We start from the raw sequence: 20,143 nt of genomic DNA, 5'->3' as shown, positions 1-20,143 counted from the left end.
ATTGCATCTGGTGCTTGAGTTCGGATCACGACGTTGATGGATGCTCATCATGTCAAAAGATGAATCCGAAGGCTCTTCGTGAAAGAGAATCTAAACTTCTTGTGGCCAAGCTAAAGGCGAGTAAAGTTAAAAGATCCTCGAAGCACTCGAAGAGATCGAAGTCGAGATCCAGGTCGAGGTCTCGAGAGGCGTCGGCCTCGAAGTCTTCATCTGATCACGTTTCCGGTTCTCATAGGAAACATAAGAAAAGGAGACATGGATCCCGTCATCATTCAGGTGATAAGTCTGGTTCTAGATCGAAGTCTCCCAAGAGGATGAAGTCGAAAGTAATTCCTCCGCAAGTGTCGGATCATGAAGGTGAGGCTTCGCCTTCGGAGTCGATAGTCCATTCTCCGACTCCGGTTCCGGATCCGACTTCGGCTCCGTCTCCGGCTCCATCTCCGGCTCCAGATGACACCGATGGAGTTCCTGTTGAGGAGGAGGCTTCGAATCCTGTTGAGGAAGCAGATTCAAACCTGCCTCGAGATCAGCCTGAGCATCCACCATTCCCGACTCCAGGTCAGGACCCCTCTGCGTTTTTAAACGCAATGTATGGTGTTTTCTCGAGATCGTGGTACCCCTCTGGAGCACCTTCGGGTCCCATGGGTCCTATGGCTTTTAATTTGGGTGTTCCTCACTCATATGCTCCGGCACCTTTCATGCCATATATGCCAGCCCCGACTCCGCTGTGGCAGTACCAAGCTCCACCGAGATCGACGCTGGTATCGACGCCGGCTCGGCCGAAGTCGACGACTCCGGTTCCGGCATCACCGACTCCTAGCAAGTCTATGGAGCAACCTTCCAAGCCCTCGGATTCGATTCCGAAGTCGGCTCCGGCGCCGTCGAATTCGGCGTTGGATTCGACTGCACTTCGAGTTAAAATGAGGTCTCGGAGAGAAGCTCAGCGTCTTCTTGATGAACAGAGAGTTGATGAGTCTTCTTCTGAAGTGGAGGAAGGCGAGCTGGATGGGAGTTGTTTTGAGGACCTGGCAGAGGCGAGTGGTCTCGAATTTTCTCCGGAGTGGTCTTTGCCTTCAGGACCTGATGCAACCATATCATGTTGTCATGAAGAAGGCAGCAGGACTTTTGGGTTTGACCTTGCCTACTGTCGAATTTAAGTCGAATTTGCTGACTGAGGTCCTTCATTCTCCAAACTCGGCAGTGGAGCCTTTGTTGCCATTTAATGATGCTTTAAAAGATCCCATTATGGAGGTATGGAAGAAACCTTTTTCTGCTCCTGCAGTTTCAAAAAGTGTGGCTAGGAGGTATAGAGTGGCTCCTGAGGATCCTGCTTTCTTGTCTTCACATCCTTTTCCTGAGAGTTTGGTAATTCAGGCCGCTTGTTCTAAAAAGTCAGTTGGTGCTTTTCCGCAGGTGCCTGGAGACAAAGAGGCCAAAAAACAGGATCAAATTGCAAAAAAGACTTTCTCTTCGGCTAGTATGGCGTTGAAGTCTTCTAATGCCACTTGCCTTATGGGTAGATATATTCATGCTCTTATGGACTCTATGCGTTCATTAATCCCTAAGGTCCCTGAGGATAGCAGAAAAGACTTTGAGGAAGCTTTGTCTGATTCTCAAGCAGCAGCCCGTCAGGTCATCCAAAGTGGGCTTGATACTACAGATTCTGTGGCAAGGATCATGGGCACAGCGGTTGCCACGAGGCGCTCAGCCTGGTTGAAGTCATCTGATTTTTCACCTGATGTGCAGTCTGCTTTATTGGATTTGCCTTTCGATGGTGAGGGGCTCTTTGGAAGGAAAGCAGACACGGCCTTGGAGAGATTCAAGGACAGCAGGGCAACTGCTAGATCTCTTGGCCTTCAGGTCAGAGGTTCTACGACCCGGAAATTTAGAGGGTTTGTCCGCTCGTCCTTTCGTTCATATAGACAAGGTCAGCAGCAGCAACAACAACAGCAGCAGCAGAATACCTTGTATAGGTCATACAGGGGAAAACAGAGGGCACGTCCTCGAGGGCGTCAAGCCTCCTCCTCCTCCGCCTCCTCCAACCCCCAGCCACAGAAAAGCAGCCCTAGATCCGCCATTCAGGATCATGTAGGCCCAGTGGGGGGTCGGCTTACCCACTTTCTACGGGATTGGGAATCGGTTACATCAGATCTTTGGGTTCTCAATCTCATAGAAAATGGGTATGCCCTTCCCTTTCGGGAATTCCCTCCCAATTACCCTCCTTGCCAGGGGTATTGCTCAGAGGAACATCTGTTACTTCTTCAGGAGGAAGTTCTTACTCTATTGAAGAAGGGTGCGATAGAGGTGGTCCCAGAGCAGGAAAGGGGTCAGGGATGCTACTCCCGGTATTTCCTGATTCCCAAGAAGGATGGCAGACTTCGTCCAATCCTGGATCTCAGGATCTTGAATTTTTATCTGAAGCAAGAGAAATTCAAGATGCTCACCCTTGCTCAGGTTCTTCAGGCTCTGCTGGAAGAAGACTGGATGGTGTCACTCGACTTGCAGGATGCGTATTTTCATATTCCAATCCTGAAGTCGCACAGGAGGTATCTCCGTTTTACGGTGGGATCGCAGCACTACCAGTTTGCGGTCCTTCAGTTTGGACTTACTACTGCGCCTCGAGTCTTCACCAAGGTGATGGCAGTGGTGGCGGCGCATCTCAGAAGATCGGGGATTCCTGTATTCCCGTATCTGGACGACTGGCTGATCAAAGCAGAGTCGTCAGAGAGAGTGCTCCAACATCTGCAGGAGACAAGCCAGTTGTTGTACAGGTTGGGTTTTTCAATAAATGTACCCAAGTCTCACCTGGTGCCCTCCCAGCGCAACCTGTTCATAGGTGCTGTACTGGACACAACTGTTTGTTGTGCATTCCCTCCCCCTCAAAGGATTCGCGACATACAGGAAATGATTCCTTTATTTTACAATGGAGCGGTCGTTCCAGTCCTGAAGGTCCTTCGCCTGCTCGGTCTGATGGCTTCTTGCATTCTGTTGGTCAACCATGCACGCTGGCACATGAGGGCCCTCCAGTGGTGCCTCCGCAGGCAGTGGTATCAGCACAAAGGGGATCTCAGGGAGTCAGTGAGGATCTCCAGAGAAACTGCGGCGGATCTGTCTTGGTGGGGCGTGGAAGGCAATCTGTCTCAAGGAAAGCCTTTTCAGCTGCCTCCATCGGTGGCCACAGTGATAACGGATGCATCCACTCTAGGGTGGGGTGCTCATCTGGGGGATCTGGAGGTCAAGGGTCTTTGGTCTCCAGAGGAAAGGTTGCTTCACATCAACCTTCTAGAATTGCGGGCGATACGTTTGGCGCTCAAGGCCTTCCTCCCTTCCCTTCGCGGTCAGTCAGTTCAAGTACTGACGGACAACACGACCGCGATGTGGTACGTCAACAAGCAGGGAGGAGTGGGGTCGCAGTGTCTCCGCAGAGAGGCTCTGCGTCTCTGGTCCTGGGTTCAGGACCATCGGATTTGTCTGATGGCAAATCATCTGGCCGGAGTTCTGAACGTTCGTGCAGCAGTTCTCTGCCGACCACGAGTGGAGGCTTCACCGGGAGGTGGTTCACGACATCTTTCAGATGTGGGGGACTCCTCGGGTGGATCTGTTTGCCACTCGCGAGAATGCTCACTGCCTGTCATTCTGCAGTCTCCAGTTTCCGATGCAAGGAGCTTTGGGGGACGCGTTTCAGTTGAGTTGGGCAAATCATCTCTTTTACGCGTTTCCTCCCATACCCTTGATTCCTCGGGTTTCGGAGGAAGATTCGCCAGGACCGGGCCCAAGTCATATTGGTCGCCCCGGACTGGCCAAGAAGGGTGTGGTATACAGATCTTCTCCACCTCTCCTCTCACCCGCCGCTCCGTCTCCCTCTCAGGGCAGACCTCCTCTCTCAGATGGAGGGGCAGGTTCTACACCCCCACCTCCAGACATTGCACCTTCATGCCTGGAGATTGAACGGGGCAACCTGAATTCCTTTTCCCTTCCGCCTGACGTTGTGGATGTCATCTTGTCAGCCAGGCGTGACTCCACTAAGTCCATTTATTCTTATAGATGGTCGAAATTTGTCACGTGGTGTGGGGAAAAGTCTATTGACCCTGTGAGAGCCCATTTGTCTGATGTTCTCCAGTTTGCCCTTTCTCTGGCGCAACAGGGGCTTGCTGTTGCCACAGTGAAGGGTTATCTTTCTGCGCTGTCGGCTTTTCTCTGCTTGCCTGACCAGCCATCTCTTTTTAAGTCTCCTGTGGTTTTAAGATTTTTGAAGGGCCTCACAAATAAGTTCCCTCCTTCTCCTTTTATTGTGCCTCAGTGGGACTTAAATCTTGTTTTGACTTTTCTGATGGGTGCTCCTTTTGAGCCTCTTCACAAATGTCCCATGAGACTTTTAACCTTTAAAACAGTCTTCCTCGTTGCAATAACCTCGGCAAGGAGGGTAAGTGAGCTTCAAGCTCTTAGTTTCAAGCCCCCTTTCTTGACCATTCATGCTGATCGAATGGTTCTTAGGACCAGGGCTGCTTTTCTGCCTAAGGTGGTAACTCCCTTCCATCTGGGGCAGTCCATTACCCTACCTACCTTCTATCCTCCCCCTCACCCTTCTAAGGAGGAAGAGAGACTGCACCGTCTGGACCCTAAGAGGGCGGTGTCCTTTTACTTGGATAGATCCAAGGACTTTCGTTTGGAAGACCAACTCTTCATTGGTTTTGCTGGCTGCAAGAAAGGAAGAGCGGTCCATAAAAGAAGCTTGTCAAGATGGATCGTCCTCTGCATTAAGATCTGCTACTCTTTGGCCGGTAAGGAACCACCAGAGGGTATAAGGGCTCATTCTACAAGGGCTACGTCTTCGACCTCTGCATTGGCTAGAGGTGTGCCTGTAGAGGATATTTGTAGAGCGGCAACTTGGTCTTCCCTCCACACTTTCGCGAAGCATTACTGCTTGGATACCGAAGTGAGGAGGGACGGTCATTTTGCGCGCTCAGTCCTTCAGGATTTCCTGGTCTAGAAGAGTGGACACCCTCCTCCGGGAGTGGGGACTGCTGTGGGACTCTATTCACAAGGTGAGGAATCCACACGGCAGATGTATCTATCAGAAGAACAAGTTACTTACCTTCAGTAATGTTTTTCTGGTAGATACAATATCTGCCTGTGGATTCCTCACTGACCCACCCGCCTCCCCGTTGTCCACTCTTCTATACCAGTGTTTCTGTAATGTAATGTATATATATTTTGTTGTCAGGGAAATGTTTCAATTGCTTTCCTGCTTTTGCTTTACACTGTGTGTTTTGCCTTTGCTATTGTGTACTGTGTATACTGTATGCATTTCTACTGTCATTGGTCCGTCCGTGTGCCTCGATGGCACGGAAAAAAGGGCGGAACTGATGTCATCACGCCGGCATGGGCCTATTGTAGGCGTCGGTGACGTCAGCGGAGTCGCGAGCGAGGTCGTGTCTCTATGACGTCCTAGTCCACGTCGGCGCGAGGCTACAAAAAGCATTTCCGAATGTTACTGACACAAGGGGTATTCACAAGGTGAGGAATCCACAGGCAGATATTGTATCTACCAGAAAAAGCGTTACCGAAGGTAAGTAACTTGTTCGTTATCACTGTTCTCGTAATGTCAGAGGCTAGAGCAAAAAGTAAAGAGGGCTGGAGTGGGGCTGGGAGGGTAATTGCCTACTCATCTCTCAAATCCTTACTAAAGCCCAAACGCCTGATGGTGGCCCTTAGAGCTGTGAGATATCTGGGTAACCCTTCATATTAGAAGGGGTTAGTTGAATGAACTGGGTAAAGCTCCACGTTACTAATCGTTCCCTGTTAAAGGAGTACTTTTTTCTTGGGGTAACGAGTCAAACAATTGAAGTTTAATGGTAATAGTTTGTGTTGGTTCCCTCGAGGTCAACAAAGGAACTTACAGCTAGATTCATCAAAGTAAATTCGGCTCGCAAAGGTCCAGATTCTGAGAATCTGGCCCTTTGCGAGCGCAATTTTTGCATTTGGGATTCATCACCCCAAATGCAAAAATCGCAAATTGCGAAATCGCTAAATTGCGAGGAATTGCATTTAAGGAATCTCTATTTGAGAGTCCTTAAATGCAATTCATGAACCATTTTTGAATTGCGAAATCGCTATTTTTGGCCGCTATTTACCGCGAAGTCTGATAGCGAAAACTTAGAAAAATGCACTTTAGTGCATTTTTCTAAGTTGTACGTTACACACACACATGTCCTTTGGACATGTGTGTGTGCAACATCAGTCTACATTTACATTTCAGGGGTACTACAGGGTGTCCTATGGACACCCCTGGCTCCCTTGAAATCGCATCCTTATTTGCGATTAGCAAATTGCTAATCGCAAATTAGGAATGACTCCCCATTCATTCCGATGGGCCTTTATTTAGGCCCATCGGAATGAATGGGGAGTCATTCCTTATTTGCGATTAGCAACTTGCTAATCGCAAATAAGGAAGCTGTAGAAATCGCAAAAAATATTGCGATTTCTACATGAATGCCTTTTTGCGAGTCTTTATTAGCGATTCCTTAATAATCACTATTAAGGACTCGAAAAACATTACAATGATGAATCTGGGGGTTAGAGTTCTAGGAATCTTTTTATTAATATGCTATGTTGCCCTCGAGGAGCTGTGTGCTATAGAATTAACGAATATGCTAACAGCTTTTCTAAGATGCTATGTACAGGCAATGAATGGGAGATGAACGTTCTAGGCACCATTTCTTCTTGGTTTCTTAGATACATCAGTAAAATAGCTGAAGCTTTCAGATTATCATTTTCAATAAGGCATTGCACCGGTTAATAAAAGAGATGAAGGTTTGGGGCATTTCTACTCAGTGGGGCCTTGTATTAGCGAAGGTTCTAGGAAATTCCTCTCATTAATATCCTGAGCTGGTCAGGAAGAGAGTTGAAGGTTCTAGGCATTTGTTTTCATTAGTATTGTCTCCTAGTTAGTATTGTCTCCTGGTTAGTAAATGGGATGATGGTTTGAGTTTGCTCCTTTGGTTTCTGGCTGTTGGACAGTGAGGGTACTGAAAAAAATAGTTATTCCATTTTGGTATCTTGTTATGGGACACTTGGGTTATTGTTATGTTGTGTTATGTTAGTAGAAATTTTTAAAGCGGACGGTCACCAAGAGGTTTCATGGCGCTGATCTTGGGCAGAGTGAAGACGGAGGCGGATTATGCATGGGCTTGCTCGAACAGCCATGTATTAAGCGCCTTTCTGAACACCAACAGGTTGTCGCGCATCCTGATTTCTAGTGGTAGAGAGTTCCAGAATTTAGGGGCGAGGTAGGAGAACCTACACCCTCCTTGGCGTTTGAGTTTGATGGCAGGGGTAGTCAGTAGCTGAAGATGGGCAGACTGCAGGTTGCAGAGTGGGGCATGCCTTACAATCATATAGCTGATGGATTTGGGGCTCCTGCAGTGCAGCAAAACACACAAGATGATGGACGGAATGTTGCACAATGACAAAACATTCACCCCAGTCCCCGATCTGGGTTTAATCCATCGTTATTTTGCTCACCAAGCCACCCCAGTTCAGACATGGCCATATGCTAATCAGTCTTGACCCTGTGCCTTATGGGAACAGTCCAGACTGAACTGCCAAGTCTTCCCTGGACCGGGATCAAGCATCCTAGGACCGGTTTCTGTCTATCAGCCGTCTTCAGCCAGGATAGCTTGACTCCAGTGGCTTAGTGAGCACGGGCCTTGAAAATTAGGTACCCTGTCTTGAAAGTTGCGCGTTGGGCCATAGGTAGACAGTGAAGTTTGGATTTCAAGGGTCTTGGGGATTGCCATCTAGGTTGTTTATGGATTAATTGTGAGTTCCAGGCGTCTGTTCCTTCCGGGTCACTGACAAAGACACAGATATAAAGTTAGTTCTTTAACTTGGTAGCATTGAACTCGTCTGTGAGAGGTCCTGAAGTCATCTTGATATGGTGTAAGTAGGAAGTGAGGGGGCCAGAGATTAACAAGTAACCTCTGCCTTTAGGGATCAAGTAACCAGGAAGTGAAAGAGCCAGGGATCAACAAATGACTAATGTGACCAGAAAGTAATGGAGCCTGAGTTAAACACAACATGACCCATGTAACCAGGAAGTGAAAAAGCACGAGGTTAACATCTGACATGTTAATAGTATGAGGGAGCCTGACATCAACAAGTAAACGATGTACCCATGAAGTGAGATGGCTTCGGGTTAACAGGTGACCCTTCTTCTTGGTGCTTTGCAGCTAGCAGGAGAGGAAGGGTGAGGATAAGAAGTGACCCCTCCTCATGCTCCAGTAAGTCAAAGAGTGTGAGGCACATGCAGCTCTTTCACTTGATCTTATCTGAACAGAAAGGGTGCCTAAACCTATTAGGTAACCATTAACCTGATCAGGAAGCTGCTGAGGATTATGGGTAATCTTTTTCCCTGTTCTTTTGTTTTGTAGCTGCACATTGTTCATCTGAACTCCAAGTATAAGAGCATTGCAGCTGCTAAAGCAGATCCAAATGGGTTGGCTGTCTTGGGGCTGTTGTTTAAGGTAAGTGGTGAAGCAAAGCACTTGTGTGGATCTAGATACACGTCTAGGTGTGTTTACATCTTTATGAGTTTGCGAGTGCTTCCATGTTTATTTGTGCTATTTGTTGCGGGCCTTCCTGGCTTAAGAGAGTGTGGACATCATCAGGAGAACACAACCATTAAACCACGTTGAGTAGCCATGTTTGTAGTTCTGCTCGATGGTTCGCGGTACAAATTCATAGACGTTGATTCTACTAAACTGCCAGGAGTAGTCGAAGTGACACAACGCACTCTTTTTTTTAAGTTCAAAAAGTTTTTTGGAATGAATTTTCATGGATGATAAAACAGTACAAAAAATCATACCGGACAGTAAGGTATATAGAAACATAGCATTATAAGGAATATAATCAACAATTAACAATTCAATATAATACCTATAACAACATGGGTGACTACATATTCATATAAATAATAATATATACTAAAAGAGGGCTATATTGACCAAAATGATGATAAGTAAAGAAAAAGCAATTCAAAAGAGTAATTAAAATTAGCGAACATTCATTGACATAAGAGTCAAATACTAGACCAAATAGTAGACCAGGTAGACTTGGAGGTAGAATAATCATTAGGAGAATGAGGAAAAGAACATCGCCCACGTCTGAAAAATATAATCCATGCCCACCTTGCATTAACTGAGAGTGATGTAGCATCTTTCGAAATACAAATGATAGATTTGGTAATCACAATTTGCGAATGCATTACCATTTATTCCCATGGGCCAGCAGGCCCATAGGAATGAATGGAGTCACTTTAGCTAATAGCGATTCGCAATTACCGAATCGCTATTAGCTAATGTAAGGAATTGCAAATTAACTCGCAATTCCTACCTGCATAGCTTTTTGCGATTTCAAAATAGCGATTTGGTAAAAATTGTTAATTTAGAATCGCAAAAGTTATGTTTCATGCATGCGGCCCTTAATGTTTATTTGATCCTAAAAGTTGATTTGTACTCAATTGTTTTCTGCTTAGAATTGTGAACCCAGTTTAGCTCCTTCACAGATAAGTGAATCCCATGGAACTATTGTTTTATACACCCAGGTTCCCTTTGAGGTATGGGTGTCCCCTATCACATACACACAACACCACTTCATTTGCTGCACTGATGAGAGAGAAAAGACTCGAATCTTGGTGTCTTTCAAGCTCTGGGGCTTTGCATTCAACTCTTTTGTACACCTATTTTTTTTTTTTTCAGGTACTTTTCAGGTACTTGTTAGAATGCAATTCAATCTCGTTTCAAAACTAAAGATAAAGTATAAAGGAGAAGTTGATGAATAAACAACTGAAACGCCTCTAGACTTGGTTCATTGCTTAGAAAAATGTGCTATTTGTTAGATGAATAATAGGATAAATTCTCCACGGCCTCTATGTAACTATATATCTCACGAGAAAGCTTAGTGTGTGGAGAGCCAGTGGCAGAGATCTGATTGTCACATGTTTGAATATCAGATGGAAAGACTTACATTTCGCCATTTCAGAGGCTGATAAAAATATCACCAATAATTTGGGGATTAATAACACCTGACACTAGTGTGAAGTGACGTCAGCTTGTTTAATTTGTATGGTAGGTGGACTAATAATGCTGTTTTTTAAAAACTTTTTCGATAAGGTGTCCTTATGCAAGCTATTGCTCACTTGATGTGGGGCATTTAGGAGTACGTTAAAATGTGCCCTGTCAACACTCCTTTATGAACTGTGACATGCATTTTTGAATTTGCCCCAAAACAGATAAAAGGGAATGAGTTGAGAATATTTGAGGAATACTCATATGCAATTAGTACTAACAGAAAGAACTGTGCCCTATTTGCACTTTTGCTCTCAAGGGGCAGAATGTTTCAGGGTTGATACACAAATGCACGTAAAAGTACTTAAGAGAACTACAGAACTATTGGCCAGAGTCACAAAGGTAAACCTACACTCTTGTGTAAATTTGTGATTTTTTTAGCAATTCACAAAGGAATTTGACGAGTATTATCTTTACGACTGCGGATTCTCCGCATTTCCCAGAGGAGAATCCACGCTTAAAAATATAGGCAGTTTTATTATTTACGGAGTTTTATATAGCGCGAAATTGGACCGAAGGTATCGGGTATCAGAGCGCTTTACATAGCACCAGTTGCGTTACATGAGGACACCTTCATTTTTGTTAGGTGCAGGGAGATTAAGGGGCATATTATCAACGGATTTATCGCCGCTTTTTTAGCTTTAAAAGCCAAGAAAGCGGAGATAAAATTATCTCCCTATCAGCAACAGGGTGCTAACATGCAAATTCGCATGTTAGCACCCTTTTTCTCTACGCTTCCCCTTGCATCTCTAATGAGATGCAAAGGGGGCGTTCCAGAGAAAAATAATAGGAGAAATATTGTTAAGTGACACTTCTCCTATTATCAAGGATTTCGCTAACCTTGTTAGTGATAAAAAAAGCAGCGCTAACCGTGGTTAGCGCTGCTTTTTTTACACCTGGTATTTTCCTGACTTAGCCAAGATATCCTATGGAAGGTGGATATCATGGCTAAGTTTGTGAGCCCCTATCATTAAGTTAACGCCAAACTTCGAGAGATTATCGTTGGTTTTCCAGCGATAATCTCTCATTTGGCAGTTAGCGCGAGTATTTTTATCACTTGTGAGATAAACCTTGCTAATAGCAAGTTATCTCTGCGATAATTTCCGGCGATGCTTAGCTATAAAAAAATTCGTTGCTAAGCCTCGTTAGCGATAAATATCGCTAATCGTTGGTAATATGCCCCTAAGTGATTTGCCCAGAATCACAGGATGTTCAGCGTCATTGCTCAGACTCGAACCCGGTTCCCCAGATTCGAGGTTGATCGCCCTAGCCTTAGGACAACTCCTCCCCCAGTTGTAAAGCTAATACTTGTTAAATTCCTTTGTGACTTGCAAAAAATCGTAAACTTACACAAAAGTGTAAGTTTAACATTGTGAATCAGGCCCAATGTTGTTACACACTCCAAAAAGCCTTTGGAAGAAGGGCCCTTGTCACTACAGCTGTTCAAGGGCCCTTGTTGCTCCTGCTGTCAAGGCAATGCACAGCTCGAGTAAGAGCTTCTGTTCGTGTCACAGGAAGTCATGGGGGTGCTGACTGTGCCTCGTCCACATTCACTGCACAAGCTGCTACCAGCCTCCATGTAGTTGGCGCCCCTACTACCTTGCCTGCACTCACAGCTCAGAGCCGCCCATGTCCAAGGCCTCTGGGCGCTACAGCAGCTGCAATCACTCGTGCTGCTCTCATGACCCAGGCTTAGGGCTTATTTAGAGTTTGGTGTACAGATACTCTGTGAAAAACATGGCGATGTCCCGCCCGCTGTATTACAAGTTCACTATAGTCAATGGCACCGTAAGCGTGGTGCGCAGGGCATCTGCCCTGTCTCGATGGAGTTAGGAGGAAGGGGACCCAGAAGAACATAGATGGCCATTGATGGGTAAAGAGTCACAGACTGAGAGAGTGAGAGAGACAAACAAAAGAGATATAGACAGAGATGCAGACCGATCAAGATAGAAAGATAGATAGATAGATAGATAGATAGATAGATAGATAGATAGATAGATAGATAGATAGATAGATAGAGAGATAGATAGATAGATAGATAGATAGATTGACAGACAGACAGACAGACAGACAGACAGACAGACAGATAGATAGATAGATAGATAGATAGATAGATAGATAGATAGATAGATAGATAGATAGATAGATAGATAGATACATAGATAGATACATAGATAGATACATAGATAGATTGATTGAATGATAGACAGATAGATAAAGGTAAATAGATTATAGATAGTTGCTGAATAGATAGAAATAGAAAGAGAGCTATACAAATGACCTTCCCTTGTCTCCCTCTCTGTGGCTCTCCCAGTCTTTTTCTTTCTCTTACACTCGTTATCTATATCTGTCTTTTCTGTATGTCTCCCTCTCACTTTCTGTCTCGCCATCTAACTCTCTCTCCTTTCTCTCTATGCTTTTCTATACCTCTCCCTGCCTCTCTCTTTGTATTTATCCGTGTATTGCTGCCTTTCTCTGTCTTTGCCTTTCTCTCACCCTGTCTCTCTGTCTTTTACTGTCTTTCTTACTTTTGTGTCTTTTAGCCTTTTTATTTCTTTCACTCTTTCTCACACCTCTTTTCCTCTCCCCCATCTCTGTCAGTCTTTATCTCTCTCTACTTGTCTTTCTCTGCCTATCTCCTTCTCTCTCTCACTGTATATCTCTACCTGTCCGTCGTTTTATTTCTGTTTCTTTCTGTCTCACTTCCTCCATGTTTTCATCTCAGTTTCTCCCCATCTCTCCAGCTTTTTGTTTTTCCTCGTCTTTCTCTTTCCTCTCTCTTCCTACCCGTCTATGTTTTTTTTTCTCACAGTGTCTTTCTATCCTTGTCTCTCTTTCTCTGCCCCGGACAGTCTCTCTATGACAGACTATCTTTCTCTCTTTTTCTCTCCTCAACTCTTTCTGTCTTTCTGTGACTTTGTTTGTCTCTCCCTATCTTTCTCTAGCTGTTTGTCTCTCTTTTCCCATCTCTATCGGTTTTTTCTCTGTCTCCGTGCCCTGAGCCATTCTTAATGTCTATCATAAACTTAAAAGTTTTCATTTCTTTATGTTTGTGTAACGTGGGATCTGAACAGCCTAAATTTGGCTGAATCTGCAGGGACAAGGAGTGTTTGTTTGGTGCTTTTTCTCGTTTTCCTGCCTGCACAGGGACAGAGTCAGGAGGGGCCATGTCATGAAGGGTGGAGCCAATGGCAACCTATACATTAGTACTGACAAATGCTGCCTCCCCAAGAGATAGGTAACAAGGGAAAATGTGACACTTAAGCTGTTCTGGCTCACTTAGTTGGTAGCCACCTGCATTGGAAGATAATGGAGTGGGATAAGCACTTGCTTCAGAGGGCTGAGAAAAATGGGGGCCTCTAAAGGGGTGGTGCCCTGAGACCAGTAATTAAGGATCCTACATGAGGGGTGTGGCCTCTGTAATTAAGGGTGTGCCCTTATAGAGGGGGCATATCATCACGTTGGCCTTCTTCTGCATGTTTCTTTTCTTTGTTCTGATCTGTCTTCTTCTCCTGGTCATCTGCTCTTCCTCCTCCTCCTCCTCCAGGCCCTTCACCCACTCTTGACCCTTCTCCTCCTTTTCACCACTCTCCTGGTCCTCCTCATCTTGATCCTTCTTGAGCGCTCTCGGCCCTATCCTCTGCCTCCTACTCCTAACCCAAGCCTCCTCCACTTGATATTTGTTTTGGTTATCCTTCTAGTCAGTTACTCTTCTGGGTCCTGGCCCTCTCTGTCCTGATCCTCCCCTAATCCTAGTCCTCCTCAGGGTCCTGGTTCGTTCCTCTAGTGCGTTACTCTTCTGTGTCCTGATCCTCTGTGTCCTGGTCCTCCCCTTGATCTTAGTCCTCCTCCAGGCCCTGGTCCAGTTCTTCTAGTATGTTACTCTTCTGATGGATACATCTGCCAGTGGATTCCTCACCTTGTGAATGTCCCCCTGCGTCAGCAACGTTCGGAAAATTCTTTTGTAGGACGCCGACGTGGACGACATCACAGGAGCACAGCATCTCGCGCGACTCCGACTGACATCACTGGCTCCTTATAAGGCCTACGTCGGCGTGATGACATCAGTTCTCTTTTTCCGCATCGTCGACGCTAACGGTTTCTTGGGATCTTCTGTTGCGTGGATAGTAACTTTGTTACTTTTGTGGATTTCTGGTTTCTGTATCTGTTTGGTGTTGCTGTCTTCTGTCGAGATGTCATCGAGGAAGGCAGGATTTAAACCATGCGATTCATGTGGGAGGATGATGTCCATTACCAATCCTCATGGTGACTGTCTATGGTGTCTGGGTTTGGATCACAACGTCAAGGGTTGTCGATCCTGTTTTAAAATGAACCCAAAGGCTCTTCGGGAACGAAAGGCAAAACTTCTTGTTGCCAAAATGAAGGGAAAGGATACCAAGAGAGCTTCGAGGTCAAGATCGAGACGCTCAAGGTCGAGGTCGAAGTCAAAGTCGAAGTCGAGGTCGAGGTCCCGGTCAAAGGTCGGATTCGAAGTTGGCTTCGGGTCATGCTTCTGGTTCATCAAAAAAGAAGCATAGGAGAAAGAAGCACAGTTCAAGACATCATTCCAGCAGGGAATCGGACTCCAAAAAGAAGTCATCTTCATGAAAACATTGTAAGGGCATGATATCTCCCTCTCCAGCTCGTAATCCTGAAGGTGAGGCCACGCCTTTACAATCTCAGGAGCCTCCACCGGCTCCGGAATTGAATCCGTCTCCGGATCCGTATCAGTCTTCGGTGCATGAAGGAGGAGAAGAAGTTCCTCAGGGCTCGACGACTCCGGTGCATCATCCTGAGGAACAAGAGGTACAGAAGGAGTCGAATCCGGTGCAGCCTCCTCAGGAGCAGCCGGTAGGTTCGTACCCTCAATTTCCTGGTCCTGGTCAGGACCCTTCGCATTTTCTAAACGCCATGTATGGCGTATATGCGAGAGCAATGTACCCCTCTGGTGTGCCGGCTGGTCCCATGTGTCCATTGGCCTATAATCTGAGTATGCCGCAGGCTTATGCTCCGGTTCCTTTCCTGCCGTTTATTCCGACGCCGACTCCACCATGGCTTCTCTCGGCGCCTCCGAGGACATCGACTCCGTGCACGGCTTCACCGGCTCCGGAGCGACCTCGAGATCCAAATCGAAGTTCGACGCCGGTACCAGCTTCACATTCGAAGGCGGCTCTGGCTCCAGCTCCTCATTCGACGCCAGCTCCGACTCCATCGGAGTCGTTACCGGATCCGACGACGTCGGTTCGAATGGAGTGGTCGAGGCGTAGAGCGCAGCGCCTTTTGGAGGAAAGAAATTATGGAGAAGTTGAGATTGAAGAAGACGAGCTTCAGGATCAGGAGGATTATTTTGGAGAGTTGCATGATGCAAGTGGTCTGGAATTTTCACCAGAATGGGGGTATGCCCACAGTATCTGATGCTCCTTCTAAGGATGTGGCGCCTTACCATGTGGTAATTAAGAAGGCTGCAGAACTCTTAAATTTGACTTTGCCATCTGTGGAGTACAAGTCAAACATTCTTACTGAAGTTCTCCATTCTCCATCCTCTGTGGTTGAGCCAATTCATCTATTTACTGAGGCTCTTACTGATCCCATATTGGAGGTATGGAGTAAACCTCTTATTGCTCCTGCAGTTTCAAAGACAGTGCCAAGGCGCTACAGGGTGGCGCCTGGAGATCCTGAATTCTGATAGATACATCTGCCGTGTGGATTCCTCACCTTGTGAATATCCCCTTGCGTCGGCAACATTCGGAAATTCTTTTCGTAGCCTCGCGCCGACGTGGACTTGGATGTCATAGAGACACGGCATCGCACGCGACTCTGCTGACGTCACCGACACCTATTATAGGCCCACACCGGCGTGATGACATCAGTTCCCTTTTTTCCGCGTCGTCGACGCTAACGGTTATCGGGAATCTCAGTAGCCAACTGGTACTTTGTTGCCTTTTTGTTGCAATTTTCTGCTTCTTTGTATCCTGTCTCTTCGACGATGTCTTCAAAGAAGACCGGCTTCAAGCCCTGCAGTAAAATGATGTCTATTACCGACCCGCACAATGACTGCATCTGGTGTTTAAGTTCTGACCATGATGTAGATGGTTGTTCCTCATGTCGGAAGATGAACCCGAAGGCCCTGAGGGAAAGAGAGACCAAACTCCTGGTGGCAAAGCTGAAGGCTGGAAAAGAGAAATCGTCGAGATCTCGTTCTTGAAGGGCGAGGTCGAGGTCGAGGACGAAGTCGAGGTCTGGATCTCAAGAAGGATCGTCTTCGAGGTCGGCTTCGGATCATGCTTCGAAGTCGAAGAAGAAGCATAAGAAGAGGAGACATGAGTCACGACGTCGTTCCGGTAAGGAGTCGGGCTCGAGGTCGAGGTCACCGAAGAAGGTACGTTCTAAGGTGGTTACTCTAGATGTCTCTGAACCTGAAGGTGGGGCCTCACCTTCGGAGTCGCATGTACAATCTCCGACTCCGGCTCCGAATCCATCTCCGTCCCCGGCCCGAGAAGAGGAAGAGGTTCAGGAGGATGTGGATTCCGCACCTGTCGAGGAACCGAATCCGAACACTCCTCAAGACCAGCCTGAAGGTTTTCAGCCGCCCTTTCCAACTCCAGGCCAGGACCCATCAGCGTTTCTGAACGCTATGTATGGCGCCTTCTCAAGGGCATGGTACCCCTCTGGTGCACCTTCGGGTCCCATGGGTCCTCTGGCTTTCAATTTAGGAGTTCCTCACTCCGCTCCTGCTCCATTTATGCCTTATATGCCGGCTCCGACGCCGCTTTGGCAGTTTCCGGCTCCGCCGAGACCGTCAACGCCGATTCTGACTTCGCCCGCTCCAAGTCGTCCTCGAGAGCATCCCACTGAACCATCGGATTCGATACCGACGTCGATCCCGAAACAGTCGGAGCCGATGGTGGATCCGACTGCGAAGCGTGTGAAAGAGAGGTCCAGAAGGGAGGCTCAACGCCTTTTGGAGGAGCAAAGGTACTTGGATTCACATTCTGATGTGGAAGAAGGTGAATTGGAGGAGGACTGTTTTGAGGAGTTGGCTGACGCAGGATGCCTGGATTTCTCTCCAGAGTGGGAGTTGCCCTCAGGCTCTGGTACTCCTTCTAAGGATGTACAACCTTACCATTTGGTTATGAGGAAGGCTGCTGATCTTCTTCAGTTAACCTTGCCAACTGTGGAGTTTAAATCTAATATTCTCACTGAGGTTTTGCATTCTCCAAATTCAGTGGTAGAACCTTTGCTTCCATTTAATGATGCCTTGACGGAGCCCATTTTGGAGGTGTGGAAGAAACCACTGTCAGCTCCTGCGGTTTCTAAGAGTGTGGCGAGAAGGTACAGGGTTGCACCTGAGGACCCTGCTTTTTTGACCTCTCATCCTTCGCCGGAGAGCTTGGTCATTCAAGCAGCCTGTTCTAAAAAGAATGTAAGTGCCTTTCCCCAGGTTCCATGTGAAAAGGAGGCAAAGAAACAGGATCAGGTTGCTAAAAAGACCTTCTCCTCTGCAAGTATGGCGTTGAAGTCGACAAATGCCACTTGTCTGATGGGGAGATATGTACATGCCCTTATGGATCCTTTGCGTGTTCTTGCTCCTAAGGTTGCTGATGCCAACAGGAAGGACTTTGAGGAGGTGATCTCAGATGCACAAGCAGCAGCTCGCCAAGTTATACAAAGTGGTCTGGACACTGCGGACTCTGTGGCGCGTATCATGGGCACTGCTGTCGCCACTAGAAGGTCAGCTTGGCTAAAATCCTCGGACTTATCAGCGGATGTTCAAGCGACTTTATTAGATCTTCCTTTTGATGGGTCTGGCCTCTTTGGGAAGAAGACTGATGCAGCCCTTGAGAGATTTAAAGACAGTAGGGCAACTGCTAAATCTTTAGGTATTCAGATAAGAGGCTCTTCGACCAACAAGAGATTCAGGGGTTTTGGTCGCTCTTCCTTTTGGAATTACCGACAAGGTCAACAGCAGCAGCAACAACAGCAGCAGCAGCAAAATTCCATGTACAGATCATACAGGGGAAAGCAGAGGGCGCGTCCTCGTGGACGTCAAGCCTCTTCCTCCTCCACTTCCTCCAACCCCCCTGCCCCAGAAAAGCAGTCCTAGATCCGCCATTCAGGATCATGTGGGTCCGGTGGGGGGTCGGCTTACCCATTTTCTACAGGATTGGGAATCGGTTACATCAGATCTTTGGGTTCTCAATCTTGTAGAAAATGGGTATGCCCTTCCCTTTCGGGAATTCCCTCCCAATTACCCGCCTTGCCAAGGTTTTTGCACCGAGGAACATCTGTTGCTTCTACAGGAGGAAGTGCAGACTCTGTTAAGAAAGGGTGCGATAGAGGTGGTCCCAGAGCAGGAAAGGGGTCAGGGATGCTACTCCCGGTATTTCCTGATTCCCAAGAAAGATGGCAGACTTCGTCCAATCCTGGATCCCAGGATCTTGAATCTCTATCTGAAGCAGGAGAAATTCAAGATGCTCACCCTTGCTCAGGTTCTTCAAGCGCTGCTAGAAGAAGACTGGATGGTGTCACTCGACTTGCAGGATGCGTACTTTCACATCCCAATCCTGAAGTCACACAGGAGGTATCTCCGTTTTACGGTGGGAACGCAGCACTATCAGTTTGCGGTCCTTCCGTTTGGACTTACTACTGCGCCTCGAGTCTTTACCAAGGTGATGGCGGTGGTGGCAGCACATCTCAGAAGGTCGGGGATTCCAGTATTCCCTTATTTGGACGACTGGCTGATCAAAGCAGAGTCGTCGGAGAGAGTGCTCCATCATCTGCGGGAGACAACCCAGTTGTTGTACAGGTTAGGTTTTTCGATAAATGTACCCAAGTCTCACCTGGTGCCCTCCCAGTGCAACCTGTTCATAGGTGCCGTACTGGACACTACTGTATGTCGTGCATTCCCTCCTCCTCAAAGGATTCGCGACATACAGGAAATGATTCCTTTATTTTACAATGGAGCGGTTGTTCCAGTCCTGAAGGTCCTTCGCCTGCTCGGTCTGATGGCTTCATGCATTCTGTTTGTCAACCATGCACGCTGGCACATGAGGGCGCTCCAGTGGTGCCTCCGCAGGCAGTGGTATCAACACAACGGAGATCTCAGGGAGTCAGTGAGGATCTCCAGAGAAGCTGCGGCGGATCTGTCTTGGTGGGGCGTGGAAGGCAACCTATCTCAGGGGAAGCCTTTTCAGCTGCCTCCTCCGGTGGCCACAGTAATATCGGATGCATCCACTCTAGGGTCAGGTGCTCATCTGGGGGATCTGGAGGTCAAGGGTCTTTGGTCTCCAGAGGAAAGGTTGTTTCACATCAACCTTCTAGAATTGCGGGCGATACGTTTGGCGCTCAAGGCCTTCCTCCCTTCCCTTCGCGGTCGTTCGGTCCAGGTCCTGACGGACAACACGACCGCGATGTGGTACATCAACAAGCAGGGAGGAGTGGGGTCGCAGTGTCTCTGCAGAGAGGCTCTGCACCTCTGGTCCTGGGTTCAGGACCATCAGATTTGTCTGATGGCAAATCATCTGGCCGGGGTTCTGAACGTTCGTACAGACAGTCTCAGCCGGCAATATTCGGCCGATCACAAGTGGAGGCTTCACCCGGAGGTGGTTCGTCACGTCTTTCGGACGTGGGGAACTCCTCAGGTGGACCTGTTCGCCACTCGCGAGAATGCTCACTGCCTGTCATTCTGCAGTCTCCAGTATCCGTTGCAAGGAGTCTTGGGGGGCGCGTTTCAGTTGAGTTGGTGAAATCAACTCCTTTACGCGTTTCCCCCCATACCTTTGATTCCTCGGGTTCTGAGGAAGATTCGCCAAGACCGGGCCCAAGTCATATTGGTCGCCCCGGACTGGCCAAGAAGGGTGTGGTATACAGATCTTCTCCACCTCTCCTCTCACCCGCCGCTCCGTCTCCCTCTCAGGGCAGACCTCCTCTCTCAGATGGAGGGGCAGGTTCTACACCCCCACCTCCAGACATTGCACCTTCATGCCTGGAGATTGAACGGGGCAACCTGAATTCCA

General features: G+C 47.4%; 1 protein-coding gene across 1 annotated transcript in view; it reads left to right on the top strand.

The window, feature by feature from the left end:
• LOC144792693 (carbonic anhydrase 15-like) overlaps window positions 1-20,143 on the top strand; it is a 180,976-nt gene that overhangs the window by 137,462 nt on the left and 23,371 nt on the right. Inside the window, exon 5 of the mRNA XM_078667847.1 lies at window positions 8,433-8,525. Coding sequence (XP_078523973.1) covers window positions 8,433-8,525 — 93 coding nt within the window. The remainder of the gene's footprint in view (window positions 1-8,432; window positions 8,526-20,143) is intronic.

Source organism: Lissotriton helveticus, chromosome 11, assembly GCF_964261635.1.
Source record: "Lissotriton helveticus chromosome 11, aLisHel1.1, whole genome shotgun sequence".
Classification (NCBI taxonomy): domain Eukaryota; kingdom Metazoa; phylum Chordata; class Amphibia; order Caudata; family Salamandridae; genus Lissotriton; species Lissotriton helveticus.
This window is presented reverse-complemented; position numbering and strand designations above follow the sequence as displayed.